Genomic DNA, 22382 nt, shown 5'->3' with positions numbered 1-22382 from the left:
GTATGTGATTGTGTATATTGGGGTTATCATAACACATACACAATGGAGCCAAATTGCCTCAAGCAAAGCTATATCCAAACTTTGCAATAATCATGTTTTTGTGTGCAGTGCATAATCTGTGTTAGTGTTAAGTAAGCAGCAGAAGGAAGGAAAGTGAAAGTGGATTGTGTCATGATGAACTGGGGAGGGGATGTGCTGCTTTGATCATAGTGTAGGTGACTAGTGGTCAATATTTCTGCAGAACAGATATTTCTGACTTCGAGATTTCATTTGTATGTGTGGAAGAATATTTTACGAGATCTAGAACATCTCATTAGGGTTAGATTAGTGGTGAAGACGCAATTAATGGCAATGCTCAGGTTGCAGTGGAAAAAAAAGAGTAAAAATCCTTGTTGCAGTTCGGAAGAGGCAGGATTTTTGAAGTGGCCATGGCTCTAATTCTTCTTTCTTCCTTTCTGAAAAATCTCTTTTGCTCATCCTTCTGCTCCTCCTGCCTCAAAGGTCTTTGCTCTTAGCCAACCTTTCAGTGCCCCTGGTTGGCCTCTTCTGTTGTTACTAACTAGTTTCCTATTGATTAATAGTCTCCTGTCCTCATTGGTTTGCATTTTCCCATAATACAGTTTTGTTTCATGTACCTTTTCTTCCCTGAATCTGCATGTGCTTTCATATACTACATTAACAGTATTGGCTTCCAGCTTATCAAAGCATATATTTTCTGTTTTCCCCTTCTCTAACTAATAACAGAGCAGGCCTGCACAGCACATGGCCCACAGGCTGCATGCTGTCCTCGAAGCTGTTCTTTTTCTTTTTGGCATAGCAACAACAGCCAAGAGACAGTCCGAGGTGTGGTTCAAGAAGCAGCTCGTTGCTTTTGGCTTTCTCAGCAGTGAGGAGGCAGGAGCTGGCTGGCCAGGATGCCTCTGATGCTTGGCTGCTTGCTCAGTCACTCTGCGTGTGCCACTTGGCTGGCTGGTGTCTGTGTTCCTCTGGCATTAGTGCTGCCCCTTGACTAACGCGTGGCTTGATCAAAGATACAGGTGGTGTAGGAAGGAGCTTTAGCAGTATTGTGTTGGGCTAGTAAAAGGATGTGTGAATAATCTGTGGGAATTTATAGCAGAATGAGGCAGAGGAGCACCTTGATGTTAAAACTTCTATTATCATATTAGAGTTGAGGAATTTGGTTGTAAGACCATAAAACCGTAGAAGGTGTCTTCATGTATGTTACTTCATAGAAATCCAGTTTTCCTTATTTTGGTAGGATGAGATTTATAACTACATGGCTTCCATTGGACTGCAGGTTATGTAGAAAGTAAGAATCACAACTTTTCAATTAATTAATCAAAACAAAAAAGGATCTAACAGTCTTCAGGATTAAAGTTGGCAAGGCCAAGCAATGGAGAAGAATGGGTCTTGCTTGCTTTCACCATACTAATGTTGGTATACTAAGTGTTCTTCAAAAGCCTGAGAAGTAGAGACCATGCTCACTTCAAAGCCTTGCAGCTGAATAAACACAAAGACCTTTGTTCCCATTGCTGCATCTGCCAAGAGTCGAGTAATAAAACTCTCCTTATAGTACAGAAGCTTGTAAATGTCTTCAATTTTTAACTGTTGAGAACTGAGTGGAGCTACAGACATGCTATTTTAAATATAAAATTATGCAGTTGTTTACATAATGCTTTCTGAAGAAATCCAGTTGCTTTAGTTCAAACAGTTGTGAGTGGGACATGCTGTAGATGGTGCCAAATATGCTAACTGTCGAAGACAAGTTTTGGATTGTTTAGAAAGGAAAGCAAAAGATATCACCCTTTGTAGGTCACAGAATCTGACAACTAAACAATGATTTCTTTGGTTGTGACAATCTCATTCTTTTGCAGGATGACTTCTTTCAAGTCCAATTAACATTATTCTAAAAATTACAAAGAAATACTCTGAAATATAGTTCCAGTAGAACAATATTAAGATGAAGAGAATAGCTTGTGACATACTACAAAATATTTTGAGGTAACATACTTAGCACAGTAATGAATATGAGGAAAGTGCTTGTTTTCTCAGGGTTGGAGCAGGGAGCATGGAGACAGAGGGGAACAAATGCCATCTCTTATGTATTTTGGGGAAAAGAAATGGTGGAGAAGAAAGCAAAACCCCCTACTTAAGTCTTGTAACATAAGCTATGTAAAACTAGATCTAATTCTCTGCAGCAAAACTTTATTCATCCTGTATCTTGATGAGAATTTTGTAACTGTATACTTTAGTGGAGGGAGATGAAAGCAAAGCAAACTTGTCTTAAGTGCAGCTATAATTTTGGGTTTTGCTACTGAGTAATGAAGGGTGGAGGCAAGGTGGTGTATACCTTTAGAAGGTGGAAGTATTTCTTGTAACACTTCCTAGCATATTGCACCAAGGAAGTGTTAAAAAGAAGATGAATGGTGTACTGGGCTGCATTAGGTAAAGCATTGCTAACAGATCAAGGGAGTTGATCCTTCCCCTCTGCTCAGCACTTGTAAAGTCACACCTGGAGTGCTGGAATTCTCAGCACAAGAGAGACATGGACATACTGGAGACAGTCCAGCAAAAGGCCACAAGGATGATGAGGGGACTGGAGCATCTCTCCTGTGAGGAAAGGCTGAGAGAGCTGGGACTCTTCAGCCTGGAGAAGAGAAGGCTCAGGGAGATGTCATCCATGTACGTAAATACCTGAAGGGAGGGTGCAAAGAGGATGGAGCCCAGGCTCTCTTCAGTGGTGCCTAGTGAGAGGACCAGAGGCAATGGTCCTCTGAGACACAGGAGGTTCCCTCTGAACATCAGGAAACACTTTCAATGTGAGGGTGACTGAGCACTGGCACAGGCTGCCCAGGGAACTGGTGGAGTCTCCATCCTTGGAGATATTCAAAAGCTGTCTGGTCATGGTCCTGGGCAACCAGCTCTAGGTGGACCTGCTTGAGCAGGAGGACTGGACCAGTTGGCCTCCAGAGATCCCTTCCTGCCTCAACCCCTCTGAGTCTGTGAACAGTATCTAATCCTCAAAACTATTATTAAAATAGCAACCTCATATGGAAGTTACTTTTACAGTAATGCTGTTGATCTGCTGTCAGTGTTGTCTTAGAGTCTGTGTGAAAATAATACTTTTTAAAAAAGCATTATTGCAGCGGTTCTGAATAGGAAACGTTAGTACACAATAGGCTATCTTACATCTAGGTAAGATCATGGTTCACTTTGACAAAAGCTTTATTTTTGACATAGTACCTTCTCACACAGTCTTTTCCTGAGAGGAGATGAGTTACTTTGATTAATCCTGGTGCTTGAAGAAAGAGTAAAAACTTCTGAACAAGCATATTCCCATCCTGTAACTTAATTGCTTGAATATTCAGGAATTGACACAGTATTCTGAAAAACTATATTTCTCATTTTTTTTCTGTGAAATTAAAGAGTCTGTATTTTGTTACTGGTGAAAGGTTCAACAGTGAAAGAACTTTAAGCTGAAGCCTCAGGTTAAATCCTTGGACAGGGATGAATGTGACAGTTTTGTTCTGCAGTAGCTTGCTTTTGAGATGTGAACAGAAACAACTTTTTAATTCCTTTAAAGGGAGAGGGGCAGGATGTGTGCAAGTCAGCCTAGTTGAATTTTAACTAGTGCTTAAAGAACCTCAATAAATCATAACAATAGACAGGCAAAGAAAAGGAGTTTATATGGAACTGAGTGACATTGGTGTGGCGCTTGTTTATGACAAAGTTATCGTTCTATATTAACTTCCATATGGTGAAAGTCATGATGTACTGAAAAAGTCTGAAGCTCTCATGTGCATGCTTGCCTTGCCTGGCAGGCTTAAGAGGAATGAATAGTTCGTTTTCTTCTCCTGTTAATGGTTGCTCTTACCTTCCTGGAGCTTTTATCCTTTGGGCTTGAGGTTCTTGCGATTGCATTCTTCTTCAAATTGAATTTGTATGAAAAATAGTTCAACACCATTAGAAGAGATTGAGAAGTGTTATTTAAAATCAAAACTGCTTTCTGGAAAACACAAATAAGAATACTTGAGGTTTTTTTTCTTTTTTTTTTTTTCTTTCAAGACATTTTCAGCCTGACTTGGTAAAAATCAGATACAGGAATAACCTTCATTAAGACTAAATGTTTCTGGGTGTGGTAGAAATTTTACTATTAAAACAGTTTAAAAATCCTTTACTGATTACATGCAGGTCTTCTATGAATAGTGTTAAAATAAGAAGCTTGTGCGTGTGTAGTAAAAGTGAGCAAAATGAAAAGTTCATGAAAGAGAGTGGTGAAGTGGAGGTTTTTAACCTCATTCAAGGTACAGCTTACAAGCAGTTGTTAAAGCAAGAGCTGCCCAAGATCAGTGAGAGAAGCTTTGGTTTTTCAGAATCCTGGTTTATGTAAAACACATTTGCACCTTGAACAAGACTTTTTTTTGTAAAAGCACAGTTGATGTTTATATGCTTTGTTTGCACTGTGCTTTCAGAATCCTGAACAATGTGTCCTGTTGCAATGTCTTGAGCGCACTATATACTTTTAGTAATCATATCAGCACTGATTTTCATCATCGCAGTCACCTGTTTCACATTGCAAGTGTGTTTGACTGAATGTTTAACTCCTGTACTTGAAGAGGTAGAGTATTGATGGCATAAAAGTGCTTGATTCCAAGTTTAAGCCGTATGCTTAACCATCTTTGATACCAACCCAGATCTCAATATATTTAGCCCCATTCTGACAGACCATTACCTTTCGCATTGAAATTATTGTGAAAATCTGAGTCTTATAAATAGACATTAACACAATTTTTATCTACACATGGATAAATTTTGTGCAAATCTGAATGGTTCACTTCAGGAAGTTTCTTCCTAAACCACTTCATCTTATAAGGATCAGTGTGGATGTATCAAATGCCAAGAAAAGATGCATAATAGGCATGCTTTTCAAATATTTGTGAAACACTATTGAACTATTTTCCATTGCTTAGTCAGGAAATGAGTATGACATGAATAATTGAGCTGCTATAATCCAGAAATTATTTATTTTGATATATTCTCATTTTGATTATGGTGGACAGTAGGATGAGCATCCCTGAACTTGGGCAAGATTATTAACTTAGTGTGGGTCTCCCAAAGTGTTACCTTGTTTTGTAGAAATAAGTAAACTTTGTTTCACTAAGGGCATCCCTTTTGTGTAAAGAATTAATTGTTGAACACTAACCTTTTAGTGAGAGTTACATTGTGTCATGAGACAACGTGGCATGAAAATAAGAAAAGAGCATATAGCAAACAGCTTTCTTCGTTTAAGTCTTGAAAAAGCTGGAGGTTTACATAGTATTTACATGTGTACATGTATTGTACATATTGTCCTAGGACATCTGCATGTACTATAGTTCTGCTTCATATAGAACTATGTACTTGTACTGACTGAAGAGTTGTATCAGAGCAGTCTGAACGGTTGTAGAAAGCTTGCTGAAGCAATGGAGCACAGATGATGGAAATAATACATGGGAGAATAAAGCATTGAGGGATTGAACATATTGTTGAGAGGGTCATGTTTGAAGATACCTCCTAAAGTACCTAAATTTTACTAAAACTTTCTTCAAGTTACTTTTCTAATAGTGAACGCTTTTTTTTTTTTCTTTTATGACTTGCTTTCCATATAAAAACTACTTTACACAATCTATTTGTTCTTTTAGATACAAGTATTAAAAGCTGCAGCTTCTGGTGAAAGCAGTGGTAGTATGAAAACCGCAAATGTTGAGAAATGAATTGCAGTAGGTTTACGGTTCTACCATAACTGGATAACAGTCCAGCTTCTGTTGGTTCTCCTCTGTTCTTACCAAATTAACTCCGGAATATTGATCTTTCTGGTCAAGAATCAGATGAAATGTCATTGAAGTATAATGTAGTAAGCTTCTTGCCCTCTGCCACCAACATTGAAATTGGCCGTGGAAAAATGTAAGCATAAAGAGCAACTCCAGGGACCAGTTTTGAGTCTTACTCTGTGTGTAGACTACTAAATTAAACATGCCTGGAAACTCTCTTTGATGCTTAGGGCCAGCTGGCACAAAAGGGTCTGTTTGTGCTGGTGTATGCTCACCCGGTAAAGCAGAGGCTGCATGCAAACTGTTTATTTGGAGGGATCTCAAACCTTTTCACTGCTGAATAGTGCCTGGAAATTGGCTGGAAGACTCCTGGTTGATGTGGGCCAAAAGCATGCCAGGGAATATTCTAACAAATTACTGGTCGTCCATCTCAGTGATGGAGAACACTTCCTGACCTTGCTTTGCTTTTCTTACACTTTTTCTTCCTGTTGGGAGTCTGGTCAAAGAAAATAATAAGCAGGAGTAAGAGGAGACACTTTTAAACTTCTCTGTCAAAGCAGTGGTAGCTCTTAGAGCAGCACTGCCTCACTTAGTCCAGTTTATTGCTAGCCTGTATCTCCAGAGGAGTGCAGGAGAAGCAGGTGGAGCCTAGGAGGAATGTTGAGAGGGTTTCAGATGTCCTGCTGGCTTACAAGAATCGCATGATTTTACTGAAAGTTCTCAAAAGGTTCTTTTGTTTTTAAAAAGAATCTATCAAATGCTATACTAATTTGAGTATTTTTGCCTTGGAAAAGTTTCAGGTTGTGATGGTGGTGTATAATAAAGGGAGGAGTTGTTTCAGGAGTACAGTGTGAAAGAATGTTTAAAGGAGATAAGTAATTGGCTTATCTAACAGTTTGAAAACATATTGGAAGAGAACCATAGGTTTGGTAGACCCTCCCAAGTTAGAAGAAATTAACGAAGATAGTGTTTTCTTTTAATATACAGTCATTTTTGGTGTGTGTTGCTCTCATGCGAAATGTGTTTTTTTAACTAAACATTTCCGTCATCTACAAACTACTGTCTGCTTAGAGTGTTTATTAAATGGGGAATGAGCAGAGGTTTCACAGTCTTAAAACTTTTGAAATGTCATTCCCAATGCCCTCGCTTAGTCTTTTGTAGCTTTATTTTACATATACACTTTTGTCTTTTATTTTTACAGAGGATGTCAAATAGCAGCAGCTCCCCTAGCCTTCTCAATGACAGTGCCAAGCAGTATGCAGGCCATGGTAAGTACTTTTAAAGTAATACATACAAAAGTATGTTTGGAAATTTAAGAGATTTGCTTTTGCAAAACTGAGACTTGAGGGAGTTTGGTTTTGTCCTCTGATTTGATTTGAGATGCAGTAGAACTTTAACAGCTGTGTGTTGTGTGATTACTTTTAATACAAAGCTGAAGTGCTACTGAACTCACAAATTTTCAGCTTTCTCTTTGCTCCAGTGGGAAAAAACTAAAAAAAGTCATTATTGGTTTTGTCACTTCAAGTGAAGTGCTAGTTTGGATATCCAGTGTAAAGCACTGATAGCTTAAGCATTTATGTTGCTTCTCAATAGTATCCATTTTTATTGTGCTTTTCAAGTAAGTTATTGTGTGAAATGAATGTACAGGGTTTTATTCTTAAATTTAGAATGTATGGGTTTTGTGAAATTTATCACATAACTGATCATTTTTAGTAGCTCTTAAGTTTTGTCCTGTAAGCAGTACTTTACCTCTTATAATATATTTTCCCTGCTGCAGGAAACATGGTTTTCAACTGAACAAAATGTCTCTCTAGTGCAGGCCTTCAGACTCACTAAATTATTGTGGAGGGTGTATTGAACTTCTGTAACGCGCTTTTCAGAATCACTGCAGTTATTTCAGCTGTAGCTGTCAAACTAAGTTCTTTAAAGAAGAGGGTACTACTCCCTTATGGCAAGGGCATACATTTAAAATAATTTCTGCTCTGAAAATTGCTGTGTAAATGATGTTCTAGAACTCTATTTGCATGTCTGACCCTGCAGCTAGTCTACTTACTAGGGTTATAATTTTTTAAGCATGATACAAACTACTATAAAATTAACTTGCTTGAATGTTGAAATTTGTATTTTTTTTTTCTTCGTCCTGGTTCGTTTCCAGTAGGTTTTGTGATTAATTCTGCTGCTTTTGTCCCACCGAACAATTAACTATTCAAGGCAGTGGAGGTCTCTGGTTTTAAATGCAGTCAGAGCTTGACTGTGATGGGCCAAATAGTGATGGTGATGCATGCGAAGGAGAGAAACCAGACTGACTTTTGGAAACCAGCTTAAATTCTGTTGTGTCTTGTGTCCTTTTCATCCCCACCCTGTCCCACCAAGCTGTGCTTCAAGTGTAGAATTACCCTTTTAAGGAGTATTGATTAATGTTGAAGAAAGTGTTTCATCAAAACACCAATGTTTACAGCTGGCAGTCATCTGCTAATTTGACAGCTCTACCCATGCGGTTTGGAGTTTTAAGTTGCATCTGTGATTGTTATTCAGTTTTTGGTGCTTCAACTCTGGAAAGGATGCATAGGGACAAAGAAAAAGCAATAAAAAGCTACTAACGGAATATAGACTTTTGCTGCCCTTAGTTCTGATTTAAATTTGTGTGGAACAGTGACAGGACAAGTAAGATCCACATCATTATTTGTAAGACTATGATATGCAGAAGATTACTAATTTCAGATAGCTGGAGATGAAGGCTTTGAAATGTTCGATGGACATTAAATAGTGTCAGCAGCAATTAAACTTACTAAATTCCGCTAATGAGCACTATTTCAGTTGACCAGTTGCACAGAATCTAATAAATGCTGTGGTTTTTAGCAGTGTGGTTGCTAAACTCAGTTTTGTGAAAAGGATTTTTTCCATACAGAAATAAGTTTAAAAATGTAAAATTTCTTTTTAATATTAGAGATATATAACATGTTGGTTTATGTTCTTTTTACAGATCCACTAACTTCACCAAATTCATCCTTGTTTAATGACTTTGCTGCCCTCAGCGTGTCTCAAAGGAGGAAGGTAAGCAACAACTGAATCTTAAGTAGTATATTTGTATATGAGTTGACAGGGAAGAAGGTCTGGAATAACTTGAAATGCTAGGTGAAATAAGGATGATTCTTCTAATGTTACTAGATTTATTTTAATATGTTGCTGCTGATATAAATAAGATCTTACTGCTTCATTTTTGCTACACCAGATCAGACTGCTGCTGCTATTAAAAATATTCCAAGTACTTGTAAACTGAAGTTTATAAGAATGCTTTGAATATGAAAATTAGGATATAGCCCATTGAATTTGAAAACAAATTATTTTTATTGTGCTGAGGCACAAGGCACCTGCAAGCCTTCATGGCAACAAGTTCTAAATACATTAAGAATCACTGCCTCATTTATTTGTACATGATTTGAAAGTAATTCTTACAGTTTGAAATGCATTTAGTTTGACGGACACTCTGTGATATTATTGGGAAGCTACAGTTTGATTTTTTTTTTTCCCCTCTAATCTATATTGAGAAATCTTTCTTTTGCTGAGGGCTAGACAGCATCTTCAAACACCTTTGACCTGCGCCAACACAGGTTGTGGTGTTTTCCAATTATATGCTTTCAAACAGTGGCTGGAATAAGAGACAAAAGTTTGGTTGCACCAAAGTTCCTTCTCATTTTTGTGAACTGTGGCTTATCAAAAAAGACACTATCTTGTCCCAACAAGTTATCAAATTTTACTTTCATGGATGACTTCCATGTTTTACTACTTTTCTTATTAGCCACGTGATCCTGAACTTTCCTATAGTCGATAAGGCATTGTCTTGAAAGCAAGCTACATCAGCATGCTTGTGACTTTTCACAGAGCTTCATTTGTGTGTTGGCAATTGGGAACTCTGTATCATTCCTGCAGGTGAAGATTGAGCTTAAAGATAATTACCATAGCTGGCCCATCAGACTAACGTTCCTTGAAATGAAATGTTGTAGAGAGGTATCCAAACTACATGGGATCTCTGAATTGTACTTGCCACAATAGCGCACTGGAAATTGGACGTAAACAACTAGAAATGTGTTGTTTATCCACTTACTGAGTGTAGTAAGAATGAAAATAAGCATGCATTCCAGTCTGCAAGCATTATATATGTACACACACGTGTGTATGTATGGACACGTGTGTGAGTGTGTATACTTGTGTATATAAACCACATTCACTGAAGAAAATTAACTATCATACAGAAGTACTGCCAGAGTGACCACTGCCTCTAAAGATTACTTCAAAGTTAGTTAAACAGTACAAAATGAAAACAAAACAATTAATGCTTGAGTGTAAAGCTCAAATACTAATGTAGAGTTTTTTCTGACTTGGTCCCTTTTTTCCCCAAGAAAAAAAAAAATCAGCAAATTAAGCCACTTGCTGCTAAAATAATATCAAGAGAAATATTTTTCTGTGAAACTGATGGATTTTTTCCAATTAATATTTCGGACATAACTGGTATTAATTAAGAGGTTTGTGTTTTGCTTTGCATATTAATAATTTATTGTTTATTATGACTACTTTGTAATGTATGTTTGTATAAAAGATTGTTAAATAATACTAGTAATGGGCAAGTTTTCATCTAATATTACTTGAGCTGTCTAAAATCTAGGCATACAGGCTCCCTCTATAGTCAGCAGAGAGAGATGAGCAGATTAAAGGAACATTCAGTTCCCATTGAGAAAAGTATTTTGGGAAAGACTAGATGTCAGTGACTGCTTGAAGTGGATAAAAATTGATGGCTAAAGTTGTGTGAAATTAATCACACTTTTGTGACTGACTGACTTTTACTACCAGACAGTACATTGCGAATAGTAGTGGATGTAGTTACTTAATATTTTTAGTATTTTTTGAGTAGAATATTCAAATTGCATTAAATGATTTCCACAAAAGCACTAAATGCTTGAGTGCCAGGTATTTAAGAACGTGTGATTTTTTTTTTTTTTTTTTTTTTCCCCCCACCCCAGTAACTGGGGTTTATTTAGAGCTTGAGCGATGCTATTTGTTAGGCCAGTGCTTGATGCCTCCTGTAACACAAGATAGCCTTCTAGAAGTGCGTTCTTCTGTTCATTGACTCTAAAGGGAGCCTTGGTGACTAGCTCAAGTGTAGGTGTTTACAACATCTACTATTTGAAAAAAACTTTAGATTTTCTTGCTAAGAGCCCAGGACTAAGGTTTTATTTGTTCTGAACTAGCTGGCAAAACCAGCGTTTCCTTCCTTTATCAATGACTTGGAGGACAACAGATACAGTACTGTCTTGGTAAGTAAATAAAGAGCAATTGCTTTCCTTTACAAATTAGAATTGTGATATTTTAAATATTTAGAACTATAAAGTTATTTGCAACTGTGCAAAACATGCATGTTTGTGTTGTGTAAAACCATGAATAGTTTCTGTAAAAGCATGTAATATGTAGCTGTGTTAACCAAGGAAGTTAAGTTTATTAATCTTTATTGTCTCTGGATATTGCTGATCATGTTATCCTGGCAGCCCTTTAACAATGGGCAAGCCATATGGATCTAAATATTTGATATCAATAAAATATTAAAGATAAGACTTGATGATTGTAATTCTGAATATCCTTGGTTTTTAATTAGACAGCTTTTTTGAAACTAATTAGTGTGACTGGGCTATTTAAGTAGCTTATGATGGTTTTGATGTTTAAAGACATTCTACTCTTTGTTTAAAAAGTAAACATAGTCCTTGAATTTTTATGAACGTTCTTGAGTTTATTTTCTCTGTTTAGAAATTATTAAACTGCATTTCAATTTTAGATTTCAAGAAAGCTAAGATTACTATTTAAAGACATTTTTATAGGATACTTAAAATGAAATCAAAGGAGCTAAGTATTTCTGTAGATGGAGCCTTGGTGGAGGTTCTGTCAACTGTAAAACCTTCTGGATTTACTGTCCGGTTGTTGTAACTCCACATGCAGTAAGACAAGCAACCTTAAAGTGAATTTCCTATAAGACATTTTCAGGTAAGTATTAACCTACAATGCACAAATAGGATTTGTGAAGCATGGAACAAAAGCTAGAGTTAGTAATAGACTAACCCTCTTTCCTGAGAATAATAATGATGTCACACTTACTTTATTTTTTCTTTAAATACATGTTATGCTTTTTAAAAATAGGGTGGCATTCTGAACTTGAACTTCTTGGGTTTTTTCATAAATTGGCTTAGCCATTACCTAGAAAAATGCTCCTCTCTAAACCCTGAACTGATCTGGCTGGAAAACTCCTTGCATTCATTTTGGTGGTTCTGGTAAACAGTTCATAAAAACATGTGCCAACATAACTGATCAGAATCTGTTGCCAAGGGAATGACAGCTTAATGCACTAAAAAGAAAATCTATGATGAAACTTTTGTTTAAATTTGTTCTGAGACTGTTGCCACTAATCCAGGCTAAAGGGTTCCCCTACTTGTCACTGGTCAGCCTTACAGGATAGTTAAAAGCATTGCTTTTACATTTTACTTTGTTTTTTCATACCTTCAATCCTCATGGAAACTGAACTGTTCTGAAAAGTTCCTAACATTGGTTTATTTCCATTTCATTTTTCTAATTGTTCAGTCACACCTAGAGGAGGGCCATTAAGATGAGAACCCCTATTAGTCCACAGGCTGCAAGGAGTGAACCAACTGCTGTAGTGAACAACTTTCAGTACAATTTTAATGCTTCTGAAGAAATGTTTTTTTTAGAACTCCTTGCATTGGTTTTAGGTGACTAAAAGCCAGGACCAAAAGACTAAACTAGATTAGAATGGAAAGTATAGGAGAGATTATTTGGACTGAAGTTCACCCAGAACAATGTGCTGCTGTTTGATGTTCTCTATGGAGATCTACAGCAAGTGAGACTGGACAGCAGACTTCTTTAATTTGTTACTTTGATTAGTGTTAATAAATATGCAGAGAAAAATATTTTGGAACAAAAGACTGCCTGTAAGCCAAGTCTGCATAAATGCAAGCTTTTTAATGAGTACAAGGAGAGTTTCTGTGATTTCCCCTCTCATGTTAAAAGAAAACAATAAAGCTAACTTCAAGTCCTGTGGAAACAGAATTCTTAAGACCTAAACTATTGCTAGTTCATTTTTGAGTGTCCTGTCCTCCATCTGGTTTTGTTACCTGTTGGGAAGCTATATTTCTCTCCAGCTTCCTGCCTCCAGCTCTATACTGACACCTCTGATACCTGATCTTTATATTGTTCAGCGGTGTTCATTGAAAAGCTGTGTGTGCCATGTTTGGTCTTGCTGTATTTCCCTTTAGTGAAAATGTGCTGATACAGTTGTTTCGTGTTTCATAGCCTCCTGAATACCATCTTGGAAGCATGAATCATGTTCTGAGAAGTTGAGGGATCATTACCAAACACCACGTCATGTCTGTGTGGTAAACTGCAGAATTATGGCTGCACAGACTTTATAATGTACCTGGGCTAAATTTATATTTCAAACCTGAAATTTTCCTTCTGGGATTATACAGCTCTACTGCAATAATAAAACATTACAGTTTGTAAGTGATGCAAAAAAAAGTTGTTGCAGGAATGCAGAAAGACAGACTATGCTTCTAGAGCAACCTAATAGATGTTTGCAGGTAGTATGATATATTTGCTTTGGTCTAAAATGTATTTTAAGGGCATGATATCATCTAACCTATTTTACATTTTTCTTTGGAATAGTTATTGGAAATGTTCCTTGGTTGTGTGCTCTTGCCATCTTAGTAGTTACTACATAGTATGATATATTTCATTTTTAAGTGTGACATGAGAGAACATATTATTCACATTCATTTTTGTGCATGGATTAGTGATCATTGTGTTATGTAAGGAATCAAATTATTAAAGCACTTCCTTTTAGAAATATGTAACATTTTTACATTGATGAGGAGTCATCATATTTTCGTTGCCTCATCCTATTGTATGTTTGAAGGAAAGGAGCAGAATAAGATGACTGCATAGCACAGCACTTCCTTAGAATTGTATTAAAAAGACCTTTGCTTGTTTTGGTTTTGTATCTAAGCAGGTCAGATATGTGACCCACAGACATATAAAACTTTAAATGCTACCCTCCCCATTTTTAAAGCATAACTTCTCAGCTGCCTAGACTTTGTCAGATGCAGCTTACAAGCTGAAGCACTTAACTACAAATGTAACTTTAAAGTGCAATATGCTTTTGCTTATATTTACAAGCTTTGTTTGATTCTTTCTGTGCCAAGGTGTATGTAGTCTTTAAGAATGATTTGCAGTAAAATAATTGAAAGATTTTTTGAAACGTATGCATACATTTGTTGAAGACGCTACACAAATATTTAAAGCAGATAGAAGAGACTGGTTTTGAGAAATCATATGCTTAGTAAAGACCAGAGTAGAAGTTGCATCAGTCTGTAGTCCTCTTTTACCTACATTTTTGGTTCTTAACTGTGCATCATTTTTCCACTGTTTTTGTAAGTAATATAAAAACTTCTGGCCTCCTAGAAAAGAGACCTTTAAACATTAAAAAACCTTTAGTTTGTTCACTGCGTGTTCATTTAGAAACAGAGTTTTTGAAAGTACATCTTGAGGTGGTGGTACTCTGTCAAGTCTTCACTACACATTTAGAACTGTCTGCTCTAATGATGGTGGAAAAAGCCTGCTTTTCCACCAGCTTATTTCAATTCAGCAAGTAGTATTAGTTTCTTAGTAAAGAACTTTGTCAGTATAACTACATCCATGCTAGGTTTTAGCTGTTGTGGTAATTCATACCTCATCCGACCTAGCTGGGCTGCAAAATTGGTGGGAAAAGATTTGACTTAAAGATGTCAGTTTTCCTTAGCTCCTTCTGAACTCTTCAAGCTTTTCATGTCTTCAGCATAGATATTCATGAAATACACTTTTTAGTATGTGCGCCTGAAAAGTTTTCCTTAGCTATGGTTTAAAATGCATGCTGTAATGCCTGATCTGTTGCAGCTTTCATTCTAAAATTTGATTGAACCAAGAATGTTGGATTGTTTTGTTCTGGTTTTTTTTTAGTGATGAAATATGTTGCTCTGGAATAAGATCTATTTCTGTGCCAAATTGCACATTTTAGTTTTCTTTGAGTAGAAGAATCTTTTTTTGTTTGTCTCTGTATGATACTTTTCAACTAGTGAAAGTTTTATCCCCAGCCAAACCCAGGATTTCACGAACAATTTAAAAAAAAAAGGTTCCAGATGGAAGGGTGGCTAGTCTGTAAGTGCATGTAATCTCAATATATAACATTATAAACTTTAAAATTATAAACATTATAAATGTTAGCATGCTCTTCCTTTTTTTTCATAAAAAAGAAAAAAAACCCAACCAACAACAAACACCAACCAACCAACCACACACTTAATTATTTTTAACCTGTTGACCAGAATCCTATTCCATTTTTTATGGATATCAAAGTAAAAAAATTGGTTCCAACCTTCAGAAGTTAAGATACAGAAAACTAGTATTGTCTGCCTTTCTACCAGTGAGAGTTTGTAATGAAAGAGGAAGAGGAGAGAGTATCTTGGTTAGCAACAAACCCAAACCGTATGAAGGGGTTTGTAGCTCTATTGGCCACAAAGCTTAAAAAGTAACAAGAAGACAACTTCTCTTCTTCCTATTACCAGCTTGCAAATCTGTTGGGATACTCCTGGCGACTACACCTAGCATTCAGGTGTAACACCTTGTAGAACTTATTACTAAATCCAGTTACACAGTTGTATTCACAATTAAGGTGCTTCTTAGCTGATTGTGCCTGTATAGGGATTCTGCCTGGACTACTGTGCTTTTTCTCAATAACATATCGAAATTCATATCCATAGCTGGGTGTTTAAAGTATTGTATTATTCCAGCTAATTAGTTATGGCTGTTGGGTGAAAATAGCAATGATGATACCAATGGCTTGTAGTTAGCTTTTAGTTTTCAAGACATAATACAACAAAAGTTGGTTCTTTTTCAGTAGACTAGCTCCCTAGCTGAATGTAACCTTTTTTCCTAATGGTCTCTTTGCCACTAACTTCTGTTAAAAAACGGAAGTCTTACAAGACAGGTCGACATTGAAACTTAAAATTAAGCAATATGAGGAGATTGTAGCAAGGTGGGGGTCAGTCTCTTCTCCCAGGTAACAAGTGATAGGATGAGAGGAAACAGCCTCAAGTTGTGCCAGGGGAGATTTAGATTGGATATCAGGAAAAATTTCTTCACCAAAAGGGTTATCAAGCATTGGAACAGGCTGCCCAGGGAAGTGGTGGAGTCACCATCCCTGGAGGTATTTAAAAGATGTGTAGATGTGGTGCTTAGGGATATGGTTTAGTGGTGGACTTGGCAGTGTTAGGTTAATGGTTGGACTTGATGATCTTAAAGGTCCTTTCCAACCAAAACGATTCTATGATTCTGTGCAACTTTATTATAAGCAGTACAAAGAAAATATGATATTGTATACCTGATTTTTCCTGTCTGACAATGTAATACTGATTTTCATCTGTTTGTACATGCAGATACAGTCAACTCACTGTACAACAGATGAGCCCTAGCTAATGCTACTGTGATACCTTTTAGCTATGGTAGTTTAATGTAATGCTGCTTCATTTAGCCTATGATGGGAAGGCTTAAGATCACTGGTATTTGGTTCAGTAGTATATGCACATAGACAGCATTGCTGTAGCTCAGATTATTCACAATACTTCAAAACACAATAGCCTGCTCATGTGTTTGTATGCCAAACTTAATTGTGCATTTTTGGGTACAGAAAATGCCTTGTAAATCTAAAATTCAAAGCCCACCAGAGGTAGGTACATTTTAAGGAACAGAAATGTAATTTCTATTGTAAATGTAAACATGAGTGATCCTGAAAGAATCCAATTGCAGATCTTCAGTGGAAGAAAACCTTGGAATTGTGTAGTTTGATTTGCCAGCTTGTCCAGACTTAAATATTACAAGGAAGTTACTAGACAGGAGGAGCCTTTACAGTTTGAATCTTCATAAACTTTTTCTTGTTTAGGTTTATTCCTCTAGGATAGTCTCATAATATCTTACACCAGTGGCATGTCCGACTATGAATTGCAAAGAGGAAATGTGGCATTGCTGACTGTCCATGAAACAGGAGGAACTAGGGGCAAAGACACTGTTAGAGCAAATAGTGGGAAGAAAATAGACTTGCTAAACATGTTCCCAGACTTCTTGTTGAATGAATGGGAAGCAAGTAAATAAGCTGACTTGAGGAATATTTTCTAGCGTGGGCTAATTAAGTTACTCATCTCTGTAGCAGTGTTCTGATGTGAAGATGCTACTCAGGAATGACCTTTTTCATTTTAGAGTGGATTTCTTCTGTTGAAGTGTAATGTTTCTCAGTCTTTGGGGGTTTATCTTTCCTAATATAACACCTTCCCTCTAATCATGCCAACCAATAGCTTCCTATCATTAATTGCTGGCAGCAGTTTCTTTCTACAGAGCAAGGGTTATAATTATTAGCTATGGTTGACAATGCTTACCCTTCTCACCCTGGGGAGCCAAGCTGTTGCTAGCAATTAAAGATAGTTAGCTGTTCCCTGCCTCATGTAAACATTTGCAGCCAGTAGTTGCTGCTGCTTCTCACTTCTTTGCCCTGGAGGAACCGAACTCTTCCAGTAATGGTTTGTAATAATTTGGTTTTGTTGTTTGTTTTTTTTTTCTTTCTCTTAGATTTCATTTTAATTGTTGCAGTTTAACCTTATTTTTCCATTTAAAAATAACTGTGATGTTTTTGACCTTTCACAACTCATTTGGAACTCGTAACCATATTGGGAGCTGCAACCTAGTTTGAGAAATACTTGCTGAAGTATTTAAATGCTTTAGCCACCTCCCCACAAAAAAAAAAGCTTGGTATATTGAACTATCCTTTCATCTGTATGGCTGAACAGGGTTTTTTTTTTACCTTGCAGAAAGACTAGGGAAGGCAAAATTGCAATTGCTTTTGTAATCATCCAAGAGAAATTGTCCCCATATCACAAAGTTGGGTTTGTTTGCCCAGATTGTCATGCCTCTGTGTTTTAGGTAGATATATTAAATTAGTTCAGAAACGACCAGTGGTTGATGAGTTCTTGCTTGTTTCACAGAATCACAGAATCAATCAGGTTGGAAGAGACCTATGGGATTATCGAGTCCAACCATTGCCCTTACACCACCATGTCAACTACACCATGGCACTAAGTGCCATGTCCAGGCTTTTCTTAAACACATCCAGAGATGGTGACTCCACCACCTCCCTGGGCAGCCTGTTCCAATGTCTAATAACCCTTTCTGAAAAGAAATTCTTCCTAATGTCCAACCTGAACCTCCCCTGGCAAAGCTTGAGGCTGTGTCCTCTTGTCCTATTGCTAGTTGCCCAGGAGAAGAGGCTGACTCCCACTCCACTACAACCTCCCTTCAGGTAGTTGTAGACTGCAATAAGGTCACCTCTTCTCCAGGCTAAACAACCCCAGCTCCCTCAGCTGTTCCTCGTAGGTCAGACCCTCCAGACCCTTCACCAGCTTGGTCGCCCTCCTCTGGACTCGCTCCAACACCTCAACATCTTTCTTGAAGTGCGGGGCCCAGAACTGGACACAGTACTCAAGGTGCGGCCTCACCAGTGCCAAGAACAGAGGGACGATCACTTCCCTAGACCGGCTGGCTACACTATTCTTAATAGAGGCCAGGATGCCATTGGCCTTCTTGGCCACCTGGGCACACTGCTGGCTCATGTTTAGCCGGCTGTCGATCAGCACCCCCAGGTCTCTTTCCACCGGGCTGCTTTCTAACCACTCTTCCCCCAGCCTGTAGAGCTGCATGGGGTTGTTGTGGCCGAAGTGTAAGACCCGGCAGTTGTTCTTGTTGAACCTCATGCCGTTGGTCTCGGCCCATGTATCTAACCTGTCCAGATCCCTCTGTAGGGCCTTCCTACCCTCCAGCAGATCGACACTTCCACCCAGCTTGGTGTCACCTGCAAATTTGCTGAGGGTGCACTCAGTCCCTACGTCTAGATCATCTAGAAAGATATTGAACAGCACCGGCCCCAGAACTGAGCCCTGGGGAACACTGCTAGTGACCGGCCGCCAGTTGGACTTTGCCCCATTCACCACCACTCTCTGGGCTCGGCCATCCAGCCAGTTTTTAACCCATGGAAGAGTCCACCCATCCAAGCCCCAGGCAACTAGTTTGTCTTGGAGGATGCTGTGGGAGACAGTGTCACATGCCTTACTGAAGTCTAGATAGACTACATCCACAGCCCAGTTTCAAGATGCACTGTTCTGTCTCTGTTGCTTTATTTGCTGCTCTGGATAGAGGGTAGGGATGTAGCAAAGTTGATACACTTACTCAAACTGCTCAATCTATTTGATCTTTCCTTTCTATTGAATCTCTCCTCTTGGCAGACACTTTTCCCTGTGCTTTCTGGTCTCCTGTAAACTCAGACTGGATTTCTGAATCAGATGCCATTTTGCTTATTGAAAACAAGTGTAATTTAGAATGATTTTGATGCAAATAGACTGAAATTTATTTCTAAATGTTAATATTTTATATTCCATCTTCTAATGTCTGTCTGAACAATGAAATCCTGGCCTAGTAATCCCCTGGTGATGTTTTATAGTAGGTAATGAAAGTAAAATTTTAATTTAGCCTTGCCCACTTTTTAGTTTGATTATTTTCATACCAGTAGGCCAAGAACTACTGGTATATGAATCTCATATTGTGTCTATGTTGCTTTATGGCACAAACATATGACCATTGTTTGCCCCCCTGCCCCTCCAGTATGGTCCTTCTTAAAGCCTAAAATATAGTTTCATTGTGTTGCCTGGAATCTGAATCCCATCGTAACCGAAGTAGCCTCCCTCCACATTGGCTCAGTTCCTCTTTTGTTTTGGTTCTCCTTTTCAAAATATTTGTAGATCACCTTTTATTATGAGGGATTAAAAGAACCCTTTATGAATAGGAATGTGTTTGGACACTGGGTTGTAGTCCAGCAGCCTCAGGCAGGCTGTGCCCCTGCACTTGGTAGAATATGGAGAGAGATGGGGAAGCTGCCAGGGAAACTGTTACTCTTCATTACATTATTATTTCCAATAGCCAGGCTAAGAAAAACACATACTGCATTCAAACCCTGCCCTGAAGTCCAACATTATTTGTATGTCTGGCTTCTCTGATATTACAGCTTTGCAGTTTATGATATTAGTAGTCCTTCTGAAATACTAAGATGGTAAGTTGCCCAATAGTTCAGTGATTCTCCCAGTAAACAACCAATATATAGATTTACCATGATCAGGTTTGCATCTGAACTATAGGAGGTCTTTGTGCTACCCATCACACAGTTTACCAAATTTCGAATTGGTATGGCAAAATTCAGTCTTGTTCATTGTTATTAAAGTTGATTAAGTTGATCTTCATGGAGTTTATTGCTTTTCTAGTTCATAGTCAATGTTGGTATCCATGGGGGCTTTTTGTTGGTGTGGTGGGGGGTTTTTTTGTTTGGTTTTGGTTTTTTTTAGGCAAATGAGGTACTAGTGACCCTACTCAGTTTTAATTCTTTCTAAAGCTTTCAGCCTAAAAGTTTTCAGGGAAGTAGAGGAGGGAATCTGTTTAGGTTTTATTTTTGCAGCCATTTTATGGTAGTTTTGTCCTGTGTTTTACAAATTGTTTGTGTGTATAGTGGGGAATCTTCTTCAACTAGATTCTCACCTTGTTTCCTGAGGAACAATTTTTAAAATGCACATCAAGGTACATGTTGCTAAGATTTCTAAGGTGCCAGATGAAGTAGATACCTGAATAAAGGTAAGTTAAGCTTTGATTACTTAAAGTGGTCTATATCCAGATGATGCATTTTCACATTAAAAAAAAAAAAAAGCACAGCAAAAGACAGACCAACCTTTGCAATTTGGTCCAATTGTTGATATAATCAGTATAAAAGGTCCTGGTCTAAATACACACAGATGCTGAAATTTTTTTTAGTGGTATTTACTATCTGGGTAGGTACACATAGGTTTGAAAGCATAGAGAAATCTGGAGAACTTCTGTACTTTACCTGTTTGGAAGTCTTTAACTTTTTTTTACAGTGTGCTTTTTTAATTTAATGTTCATATATCATGCTTTATAAATAGCTTCATTTGTAGAGAACATTGCCAATGTGTAATAGAAATGTCACTCTTACTGAGGTGCAAGTCCCTCCTGCATGTTCACTTCCTCAAGCATGTTTTATTTTCTCAAATTTAAGTTGGTTTCCAATGCATTTATCATGGTAATTCTTGTCTGTTTCCACTGAAGACAGTAGCTGAAGTTAGTCTCTTGAATATTAACTTGAGCAAAATGTTTTCATCACTGAGTTCTGCTGCAATTGGCTACTCACTTCTACCTAATTTTTAAAAAGCAAGTCTTCAGGAGATGAGTCTTGGCAAATTGGAATTTAAAAAGCAGAATATAGAAGCCAATGTTAATTTCTCGTTTGATAGAAATCCCAAGGGGAGTGTTGATTGTTATGATGTGATTGAAGGTATCTATTTAGGAAATACGGATTTTTTTTTTTTTAACAGTTCCTCATTTTTACAGAATTCCCTGATTTATACTCATATTTCAGTGCTGACTTATGATGGACAGTTTTGCTTACAAATAATTAGTAGTCCCTGAAGTTTATTTTCCCTTTTTTTAAAAAGTATTGTTTATTGTAACCATATAGTCAGGATTGAAAGGAAACAGTCTCAGATAAATTTTACTTGCAAATTGTTTCCTATTCCACCAATCCAGAAATCATATCACAGTGTAATACCTATTTTAGTGTAGCTTTAGATGAGGGTTGTTAGGAGTGGCCTGGTTTCTCTCCTTCTTTTTCGTAGCCCAGGAAGTATCGACTGGGGATGCTGGATGAGAGGATAGTTCCGGTGGGATCAAAAGCAAGAAAAACAAAGAACCCTATCGGCTGTCTGGCTGACAGGTGTAAAACAGGAGTACCCATCAATATGGTTTGGTGGAACAGAGTCACAGAAAACAATTTACAGGTAAAATTATTTTTTACTAGTTACTTTTTCAGTATTTTGGATGCTTTATTTTAAATATTGGAAAATGTTAGAAGTAGTTACTCCAAATATGGGCTGAGATCAGATCAAATATTTATTTCATAAAGTAGGCATAGTGGCCCTCCAGGAGAGTGACTCAAAGATGTTTTATTCTCTTTACCCACCGCTGTGCTATGTACTTTGCTTGATTATATTCTAATCTGTGGAGGAGGAGCAAAAGTAATCATTAAATGTATTCTAAAAGCAAAAAAACCTCAACCTTTTATATTAATTTTCATGTGAGGAAGGTTTCTACTGGTAAAGTTAGTGATCTTTGTTTAAATGATTGACACTTAATGCAAATAAATTCCCTTGGTACAGAATTTGAAGGTGCAACCACCATGATCAGAAAGTGTAAATTCTTAATTTTTATGTTGGGATAGTTTATATTTCTTAACTTGTTTGTTAAACTTTATTGTTACTTTACTTTATTCCTGCATTTTCTTCATCTCCTTAACAGGGGTAAGGTACAGCTGGATTTGAGCATCTC

General features: G+C 37.4%; 1 protein-coding gene across 5 annotated transcripts in view; it reads left to right on the top strand.

The window, feature by feature from the left end:
- PAN3 (poly(A) specific ribonuclease subunit PAN3) overlaps nt 1–22382 on the top strand; it is an 83520-nt gene that overhangs the window by 16047 nt on the left and 45091 nt on the right. For all 5 annotated transcript variants that reach the window (XM_068425344.1, XM_068425341.1, XM_068425342.1 and 2 more), the window contains 4 exons: nt 7012–7078; nt 8794–8864; nt 11057–11122; nt 21674–21835. In XM_068425344.1, coding sequence (XP_068281445.1) covers nt 7012–7078; nt 8794–8864; nt 11057–11122; nt 21674–21835 — 366 coding nt within the window. The remainder of the gene's footprint in view (nt 1–7011; nt 7079–8793; nt 8865–11056; nt 11123–21673; nt 21836–22382) is intronic.

The sequence above is a fragment of the Nyctibius grandis genome, chromosome 2 (assembly GCF_013368605.1).
Source record: "Nyctibius grandis isolate bNycGra1 chromosome 2, bNycGra1.pri, whole genome shotgun sequence".
Lineage (NCBI taxonomy): Eukaryota > Metazoa > Chordata > Aves > Nyctibiiformes > Nyctibiidae > Nyctibius > Nyctibius grandis.
The sequence above is the reverse complement of the archived record's forward strand: the minus strand, read 5'-3'. Positions and strand labels throughout refer to the sequence as shown.